The sequence below is a fragment of the Halichoeres trimaculatus genome, unplaced genomic scaffold (genome assembly GCF_033239565.1).
Source record: "Halichoeres trimaculatus isolate MK-OKI-2021-1 unplaced genomic scaffold, fHalTri1.1 fHalTri1_scaffold_11, whole genome shotgun sequence".
NCBI lineage: Eukaryota > Metazoa > Chordata > Actinopteri > Labriformes > Labridae > Halichoeres > Halichoeres trimaculatus.
In genome coordinates, this window is record NW_027437189.1 from 15,743,796 (window position 1) to 15,753,945 (window position 10,150).

General features: G+C 41.0%; 1 protein-coding gene across 1 annotated transcript; it reads right to left on the bottom strand.

The window, feature by feature from the left end:
* Positions 1-3,082: 3,082 nt before the first annotated feature.
* Positions 3,083-7,126, bottom strand: pim1 (Pim-1 proto-oncogene, serine/threonine kinase). The gene is made up of 6 exons (XM_074682392.1): positions 6,743-7,126; positions 6,386-6,492; positions 6,219-6,269; positions 5,674-6,040; positions 4,982-5,158; positions 3,083-4,870 (listed from the first exon to the last, which is right to left on the bottom strand). The coding sequence occupies exons 1-6, from the start codon at positions 6,819-6,821 to the stop codon at positions 4,656-4,658; spliced, it is 996 nt and encodes a 331-aa protein (XP_074538493.1). The 5' UTR covers positions 6,822-7,126; the 3' UTR covers positions 3,083-4,655.
* Between the last annotated feature and the right edge of the window lie 3,024 nt (positions 7,127-10,150).

Here is a 10,150-nt window from a genome sequence, read left to right on the forward strand (position 1 = left end):
TCAAATTCACTCTTTGCTCCTGCCTGTAGATCATTCTGCTCCAGTGGCACTGTAACTTCAACCTGAGAGCCTGTCCCCTCCAAAGAAGTGGCTTAAAGTTGACACCATATCACACCATATTTTCAAACACTTTGACAGTGGCTGGCTCTTTAAAACTAGAGCTGAGTCAGTGCAGGAGCAGAGGGAACGTCAGTCTGACTCAGGTTTTCTGCTCTTCTCTGACCCTGCTCAGTTTGATTTGTTTTAAGTGAAACTCAGGTAGACAGCAAAGACAGAAACTTTCAGTACAAGACTTGCTGAGTTGATATAGTTAAGATATTTGCAACATGGTAGATTCAAGTTAATATTGGCTTTATAAAAATATTATTTATTAACTTGTGTTTTAACACCTGCAACATGGTTTAAAGTTTAAACCTGTAGTTGCAGTTGTTACTTTATCTGTATTGAATATTAGGTATACATTCTGATGTTGTGGTTTTACATTAAAGCACTCACTGAATTTTAAATTATGACTTCCCAACTGAAAAAAACCCACCTACACACTAGAGTTGTAGGCTAACAGCCAAAAGTAGTGAATAATACTGGGGTATGGTTAAGATCTGCATAGCTGTACTGTAGCCTCCATCCCTCCTTTTATACCCACTTTCAGCAGGTAATAGCTCTTCACATTTACTCTACCTGACGGACACTAACTGGTTCCGATGGGAGCCGCAGCGTTCCCATCCTCCGTGTAATTCACTTGTGTAAATCTTGGTTTTGCTTTGGTTGGGATCCCAGCAGCGGTGTCTCAAGGAAGATTAGCGGTGAGGCCAGGAATCCCATGGGAGCATCACAACTGATTAAAGCTACAACTCTTATCTGTCCTGGAGAGCAGATCCACGATAGCTTGCTGCCTGCTGCTAGCTATCAGTGTCTGCTGCAGATTAACTAACAAGAGCATCTGCAGCCTTTTAGCCGGATTAAACTCAAGAAGACAAGCAGTGACCCATATCACAGCTGTGAATTGACAGAATGATTATTTTAAACACTTTATACCTGATGCTTAGATCAGCGGTTGGGAGATAAACTCATCCTTTATTTATGAACAAGTGTGGCATGAAGCGTGTTAAAAACCTTATAACACACATGCTGATGACCTATACTAAAATATTTAATTCCGGCAAAAGTATTATAAGGATAAAATATGTTTATGGATAGTGTGCATATTATTGGCAAATTATTACTGGTGCAAAAAATGTAGATGTAGATTAGATGATTAGTTGCATAAGGTATTTTGAACTATATATGCTCAGTGAGTAGCAGGTACAAGGGGTTTATTGCGAATAGTCTTTATATGACACTAATTGCATTTTAAAGGTGCAGTGTTATTGGAGCAGGTGGCCACCATCTTGCACTGCCCTGTTTCTACTGCACAAACAAGTACGGTCAAACTAATAACATACATGTCACTGTCTTTTGTCTGTCCTCAAAGAAGACAGTGGTTGTTGTGCGCTATTGCGATGGTTCCCAAAGTCCAAGTCTTGAAACACGTATAGGAGGAAATGCCTTTGAGAGAGAATGGCTTTAATTCCTTATTTCATCCATTATTGTAAACATATAACCAGAAAGTGGGGTTAATTTTGATATAAAATCATGCAAATGGGAAGTCTTTGACCTGTTTCCTATATTTCTTTGATGCCACCTGACCCCAAGGTTACTTAGCCAGGGTAACGACCAAGCAGTTACCTCCAGTCTAAGAATATGAGACAATGCAGGAGTGCTAAAATCAGCTGTTTCTCAAGTGTCCGCTCAAGGCTGGCTCAGGAACTACCAGAAGTCACATACACACCAAGCTGAAAAAAGCAGTTTTCAAAGCAGATATTAACCCATCTATAGCCTGGTCAAAAAAAAAGGACTCTTGAATGAATCCTGAAATCTTAGATATATCAAAATGGCCAATGATAAAAAGAAAAGAAATGCAACAGGAAGTGGTCTGCAAAGAATATTTCAGCTTCCTGTTATTTGATAGATATCTCAGCAACTTCTCCTTCACCATCTGATTAAATTATTATTGCTGTAACTAACCTTAATATAGTACTTTATGCACATCAGATAATCAGTAACATTGACTGTGAAATAAGAAACCAGAGTATCTCAGCAGCTTTTTCTCATATTCCCGTAGTTCTAGTAGATATACCCCAATGGTACAATGGAATTCCTGAAACTCAGTTATGGCTTTTGGTTTTGGTGTGCCACTCCAAGATTAACAGTAGCCCAATCTGGCCACTCCTATGTGAACTGACTGAACAGTTTGTGAATCCCTGCGCTATTCAACTTGCATTAACTGATGATTTGGATGCTCAAAGTTGGCAAATGGAGGCCCATATCTGTCATGTATCACAGGAGCTCCTTGGCCACAAAGGCTACCATCTTTTCATTGACAGCAGGTTTGAGTGAGGAAATTGTTACATCTAGAATCTGAACACTATACGTTATCAAAATTACCATCTATCCATTCTCTAATTAGTATGATTTACTAAATGTAGTTCAAATCTATGTACTGCACCTTGTAATACAAAAGGGAAAATGCACCTGTAGTGTTTTTGAAAACAATTATACTGTCAAACCTGCCAAATGATAGAGAATCTCACTCCAGTAATGAGGCAAAGATAAAAATAGGGTGAAAACAGTATCTGTAAATTAGATGTGGATGATTACGTATAGATTTCAGTGTGAGAACAATAATTCAATCTTCTAACTTGGAGCTATTTATCATTATGGAACAGCTTGATGTAGGTTTATTGTGCGTATGACTTTGACTTGTTTTCTTTTTATTCGACTTCATCCTGCCCCCCCTTCTCTAACCACCTGTCACCTCTTATCTCCTCATCTGCTCCCTATACCTGCAGCTTTTCTACTAAAGTGACAAACAGGAAGCCTGCTGACAGAATTGTATAACCTCCTGACCTAAAAAAAGAATCTCTCATGTTCCAAAATATCCTTTACACTGCTGTCTTTTCAAACAGTTGTGGGATGTTAATGAATTCATTTACATTTCACCCGTGTGACAGTTCTGCATTAAGTAACCCAAAGGAGTCAATGGTCATAGTTAAAAAAAATATTTATTGAAATTGTATAAAAAATAGTTTCTAACATTTAATTTACAATTCTAACTTGAATGGATGAAAAAACAACAATCCAAGCTGCAATCATGAAACCAGAAGAGTTTTCTCAATCTTACATCTCTTTCACACACAAATACATTCACACACACACGCATCCACACTCCAACATTCAGAATCCACTTGCTCCCACAGCAGACGACAGAGTAACAAAACCAGTTACCATCAGTAGATGTTCAATGTTTACATACATTAACATGGAAGTGCTTTCAGGACTATTTACATGATATTTACAATACATACACAAACATACACACACATCTGCTCTTTTGTTAAATTTCAAGCCATAATAAATATGGTCAAAAAAACTCATCTTTGTCTTTTTCTTATTTAAATAATCTGTGGGCCCTTCAGTGACTGTGGAATGAAATACATTAAGTACAGCCAAAATTCTCTCATAAATAAATAAATAATTCTGTGCTCGATGAGTGTGAGAAAGAAGTCACAGCAATAATAAATATCATCATTATTATTAATATTATTATTTACAATTCTTGTCTCAGTCGAATTTTAAGACCTGTGTGAGGCACTGTTTGAACGTAAAAAAAATGGAGGTGAAGAGCAGAGGATGTTGTATTTCGGTATGGTTGGATTTGCATTGTGGTGTGCATTCATGTAGATGTGAACCAGCGGTTGCCTAGGCCTTGTGTTTGTATACAGTACACAACACAAGAAGAGGAGGAAGCAGAGGTTGTAGCGTACATAGAGGTGGTAGTAAAGAGTGAGGTAAGTCCAGTGTTTATGATCTGTTTGCACAGGTTGCTGCCAGAGCTATGAGGTTGTCTGGTTGCTAATGACATTGGAGTAGTAGAAGTAGTGATAGTAGTGGTTGTAAATGGCATAGGCTTCACTGATCTAGGCCCATGAGAGGAAAACAGCAATGAAAACTATAAAGCCGAGTACAGAGTAAGGAGCACGAAAAGGCAGACTTTAAGTGGAGCCTTTTCTGATTTTTTAAATTCAAGTATTTTCAGGTTCCCCAACAATCTCACAGAAGGCACTTGTTTAAAAATCCTCTCTGCCAACGCCTCTGCTCTTCCCTCAGAGAGAAAACAGAGGCAGAGCAGAATACAGCGTAGCAAAAGGTTACATAACTCAGTGTCCACTTTCCATTCAGAAGAATAGAAAGCACATGTACTGTGTTTGCTCGTTGCAGGTATCCGTGCATACAGAGCCATGCCCTCCAACAGACTGCTTCACACTTATCGTCTTCATCAGAGTCCACTGCAGACGACGTTCTGACAGACGCAGTGTTGGGAAAATCAAGTAGTTGGGGTCTCGAGGTTCAGGAAGGTCGAGCCTTGCAGGGTGAAACCAAGTTGTGATGATTTGTTTCAGCTTCCTCTGCATTCAGTCTTTTACACCTTTTCGTCAGGACTGCAGGCCAGCCCTCCCTTCTCGCTGCTTCAAGTCTGTTACATAAGTCTTTTGTAATAGTCTCAGTGCAGGCCAGTTCGGACCAGATCAGCCCAGAGAGAGCTGTTTTTGCTTCTATCACCGAGCCACAGCGACAGGGGTGGGTGTGAAGGCTGTTGGCTCGTGGCCGATGCTGTGAAGCCTGATCTCTGTGGTGGTCTTCTCTGTCTGCACTGTGGATGGGACAACAGAGGAGGATGTGTTCTGCATCCACGAGTGGTTGATGATGTCCTCAAAAGATGGACGGTCTGAAGGCCGCAGTGACAGACACCACTTGATCAGCTGCTGGCATTCTGAATAAGGAGGAGGAGGAGGATGAGTCATACATAAGGGCACCACTACAAGCAAAGAATGCTAAAATAATGTAAATAAAAGGCCAATAATGTGTTGCAAACTGTATTTACCTGCTGAGATTCTTCTCCTGAAGAGGACTTGTGCTCTTAAGATCTCTTCATCTTGTTCAAATGGGATGTCTCCACACACCATGTCATACAGCAGGACACCCAGGGACCAAACTGTAGCAGAGCGTCCATTATACCGGTGATATTTAATCCACTCTGGAGGGCTGTACACTCTTGTGCCTATCAAAGGAGAGGCAAGAAAAGAGAAAAACATTATTTAAGACTCTTTAGGGCAAGAAAATAACAAATCTTTTACATAACTTCTCTAAACTGACAATTACTGATAATTATATTGTCAAATAAATATTGAACTGAGTGCTGATTATTCAGCTGAGCAATGTTTTCAAGGTGATTATCTAGTCTCAGGTGCCACGGAGCGTGACAGGCAGTGTTTGAGAGGGAGAGAGAGGTGTGTGTGTTTGGGTGTGGGAGGGGGAGCAGACATGTGACATTGTTTACAAACTTTGAGTTGTAAAAATGCCACTTTCAACCTATAGGGGGCGCCAAAGCAAAGGTAATAAGAACTTAGTGTATGACTATGAGGCTGTGGGGGATATCAGATGTGGCACAACCTAAGGATTCCTACTGGTTAAGTGATGTTTAAAAGGATACAATTCTCTATATTTTCAATAATTTTACAAGTTGAATGGGAAAATTTATGTTTTTCAATTCACATTCAAGAATTGATAGCTCACCATCAAAGTCAGTGTATATGGTGTCCTTCAGCAGAGCTCCTGATCCGAAGTCGATGAGCTTCATCTCCCCGGTGCGGAGGTCAATGAGGATGTTTTCATCTTTGATGTCCCGGTGCACCACCCCGCAGTTGTGGCAGTGCCGCACGGCCTCCAGCACCTGGCGGAAAAAGCTCCGTGCAACCTCCTCAGGTAAGGCACCTCTCTCCGTGATGAAGTCGAAAAGGTCTTTAACGTTTTCCGGCCTCTCCATCACGATGATGAAGCTGTCCGGCCGCTCGAACCAGTCCAGCATTTTGATGACACCGCGGAAGCCTGTGCCCACCTTCTTCAGGAGGACGATCTCCATCGGGACCCGACAGCCGTTAGGCTAAGGTGGGGGGAAAACAGAGTATTTGACACATGAAAACACGATAGAAAATAATGCCTTATTCGAACTAATAGTCTGATATTTTCCTTAAGTTTAGGTTTAAAAAAACTTAATTCAATAAATTGATGTTCTAAAATTCACAAAAATGTGTTGAGTTATTATTTAAATGATTTCTTACCAGCTCCCCCCACTCGGAGATTCTTTCCTTGGCCACATGCTTGACAGCAACCTAACAGGATTAGAGAGAGCCCCGTCAATTCACAATTATCACACCACTATTACCTACGAAACAGCACATATAAATTGGTAGCGAGTATGTCTGTAACAACAAATTAAGATACTAACCGGAGCCCCGTCGGAAATCCTCGTACCGGAGTAAACGGTGCCAAAGCCCCCGCTGCCCAGCACCGCTCCGACCTGATAGAGCTTCTCGAAAGGCTCCCTCTCCTTCACTGTGGGAACATAAACACAACCAGCCGGTTAGGACCAGACGAGAAACTTAGCACACGTAGCAACACTCAGAAAGAAAACAGACTCAGAAAAAAGGATAACATGAGGCTAGTTACTCAAATAAAGGTTAAAAGAAGCTGAAGTCTTTAGATGTTATGAAACAGTATGAGCGGACGGAGTCCCGATACGCGGTCTGCCATTGCAGCAGCTCGTCCTCCATGACGCTAGAGAGGAAAAAAAAGGGCGTCTAACCTTGATGAACTTGGAGCTGGATTTTCGCCGGCATATCGGTGGAAATATGGGCCAGAGAATTCAGCTTAGACAGCAGCATTCCTTTAAAGGTATCCACCACAGGTCAGCGACGAGCCTTCTTCTTCTTTTTGGATTAAAACAGCGATTTAGTTCCGATGGTAATTCTCTCCGGTCTCCCGTGAAGAACTGTAAAGTCCACGTTGGAGCAAGGAAAATGCAGTAGAGATCCTTTCATCCAGAGACTTTTGATCCAGAAAAGTAAAGCCGAAAACCTTAATGAGTATCAGAACTCGCATTAAAAATTCACGCGTCTTCCGCACGCAATGTTTTGTAAACAGCTGAGTAGAATTCACAGACAGTGCACTGACCAAAGCGTCCGTCAGACACCGGCTCTTGGAAACAACGAGCTGGGGGGTGGATGTTTATAAGCCAGTAGTAAGAGGGCGTTAACTAAGCGCTCTGATGTCAATCATGCCCGCCCCTTTCCGTCTCCTGCACCAATAGGAACACAGGGACGCATTCCAAACTCGTGTCAATCACAGAATGAAAATAAAGCCAACCCCATAAACCACCCGGGCCAGACACAGACGTGGCGGGAATAAAAACGCGCTAAAAGGGGCGAGTCTAGGGTATCAATTTTAAAACAAGTTGGAGGGAAATGCAAATTCAAAGCCAAGCGCCCACCCCCCTTTATGTCTATTTCCTTCGCGGGAAACTGAGTCAGAGAACAGAAGAAGATATTAATAGACTTTGTATTTGTATTAACATGTTTATAAATACTACAGGAGTTCATGGAGTTTCTAGAATCGGATTGGTGAACTTTCCTCTTTTGTTTCTGACGTTATAGTCATGATGCTGATAAACATTTGTTTTTTGTGTCATAACACAATTCAGTTTTCCTCTTGTTGAACTCCTAATATGAATATGAGAAAAGAAACAGACTGTTTCTTTCATTAGCAGTGAGATTTCCACATGCCTTAATAAAGACATTTTACAAAAGAGACAAGCAGGACCCAGAGGCTACAACCTGAGAACAGTTCATCAATTGCATTCCTACCATTCTAACCCCTGCCATTTACCTGATTATTTTCACATTAAACACAGAGGTTTATGGGCTAAAGTGAAGCCCAGGACTATGGTCTTTATTTGAGTTGCCTGACAATGCCTCTCAACTGGCTGCTCATCAAAGCGGGTTGGGGAGAATAGGCGCATTCCACTCATTCTTTCAAATTGGGTGGCCGGGTTTGCAGCCGTTCACAGGATGTGGGAAACTAGAGATAAAAAGACTTCCATTTACCCCCTCCTTCTTCTTCTCCTCCTCCTCCTTCTCCTCTCTCTGCTCCGCCTCTCTCCGCCCTGCTTTTCCCGCGCATGTTATTGTCTGAAAAGCATGCTCTCTGTTTCACCCTCCCCTGACTAAGTTGTGTTTTGTTTTCGTTTGAAATTTAATGGAAAGTTGTGAACTTACATCATGCAGATATTTTTTACATGAAGTCATTGGTTTTCTGTTCAACTAAGGAAAAGCATGCTTATTCGAACAGGAATACCAATTCAGCTAAAATTGATCTATTCTGATAAAACTTTAAACAGCGACAGGCCTATAGCTGAATGCTAACTTTTGCTCTACAACAAACTTCTTAAAGTTATATATTTCATTAAAACAACATCTGTGTTTAATAGGATGAGCAATCAGAAGTAAAACTAAACTTTAACATTACAGCCTTGCAGAAGTTCCAAACAAGCTCACTTGACTATGTCATAACCATTTGAATACACCTCAGTCTTACAGAGATGAGAGTGAGAGCACAGGAGTGTTTCTACTTGCTTTCGGGATGCCCTGGGCAAATTCCTTTAATACCACAGATGTGTTTGAACACAATATGCAAATCAGATGCTGAACTACGTAACTCGTGACTGAACAGAGTGCTGACATCAATCATTACATTTGAAAGTATGTGATAGAATGATAGGAAAGCGTGGCACACTGTGGCAAAAGAAAACCTTGTTTTTTAGTTTGAGAGAGTGAGTCACTTTCTGGGTCCTTTTATTGCTCCACATTTGCTGCAGATGATGTCTAAGATGTCGTTAAGCTACTGTAACACTATAGCAATAACAGTAATCCGTGCATGAGTGGTTTCTAAGTGTCCTAAAAGCTTCAGAGAGGAGTGTAAGTCCATGCTCAGTCAGGGGCAGTGGAGAGGTGTGCGAAAGCAGAGAGGTCTGCAGCGATGATTGTGACAGTGACTGCAAGCCTATGAAATGCCACTGTTGAGCGCATCGCTCGGGGGCTGCAGATATCCCAGCCTGCATGATCAGCAGGGCTCAAATGACAGCCATCTAACCTCATCTGTCAGAAGGACAGATTATTAGTTACACTGCTCGCTTTGGGGGCCAGCTGCTCAGTCCAATCTCTGGAAGTCTCATTTTCCCCTAGGGAGGGAGGGCAACAGGTTCTTACTGTAGAGCTGTGCACCCTAGTTTTTATTTCAGGGTCGCGCATGCAGCCCTGGATCAGAGAGGCTTTTGTCACAGTCACTCAAGTTTTTTTGCACTCCTTTTCTCTAAGCCCTGCACAGCTCGCTGACACTGAAGAGGCCTCAAAGGACAATAGCGGCAAAGCAAAAGATTAGGCTTACATAATACTTCTATGAATTACTTCCTCTTTCTTGATAAAGAGAAACTCTGCCCACAGGAAGGTTTCACAACTCCACATGATATTTTACCATGCACAATCCAATTGAATAGGTCAAATTTCTAGATGTGTTTTTTACATCCTTCTTTTTTTCTTTGCTTGTTTTGTTTTCGAGTTGTAATTTTGGGACTGCCCCAGTGTTACCCCTGATGACACCTAACATTAAATTAAATGTGTACTTTTTTTTTGATTGAATATGCAGTGTTTTAAAAACCTGCATACATTTAGAAGGAACCTTGAGCATGTAACTTAATATCCAGGTTTAACGTATAGGAAATCCTGATACACCCTCTTTAAGGAAGTTAAAACCAGTGAAAAGATGATAACTGAACTTGATGTCTCAGCTTATTTAAACAGTGCAGACACTAACATTTTCACCTGTCCTTATTCTTTATAGTTGACTGGTGTTAAGTCTTTACTGTAAGATTCAGGTTATTAAAATGCATAGTATACCCCTACAAACAGAAAGTAGGACACCCTTCTTCATCTACTTGCATAATTCTTATGACCAGAATTTGACAGTCAAATTTAATCAGTCAGATTTCAGATACTTGTTCTAAATGATGGAAAGTAATTATGCTTCAATACCAGGGAAATAAGTCAATTTTTTTGCAAATACATTTTGAAACTCAGGGGCAAAATATACAACAACAGTTTTAGGATGAAACACGAAATGTTTCTGCCTCCAGAGTGTTTTTTTTCTAAAACACTGCTGC

Coding starts and splice junctions, on each gene's coding strand:
- pim1 (XM_074682392.1), bottom strand. CDS start 6,821: ATGCTGCTGTCTAAGCTGAATTCTCTGGCCCATATTTCCACCGATATG. Junction 5,159..5,673: donor CATATACACTGACTTTGATG/GTGAGCTATCAA, acceptor CTCCTTTGATAG/GCACAAGAGTGTACAGCCCT. Junction 4,871..4,981: donor CAGGAGAAGAATCTCAGCAG/GTAAATACAGTT, acceptor CTCCTTATTCAG/AATGCCAGCAGCTGATCAAG.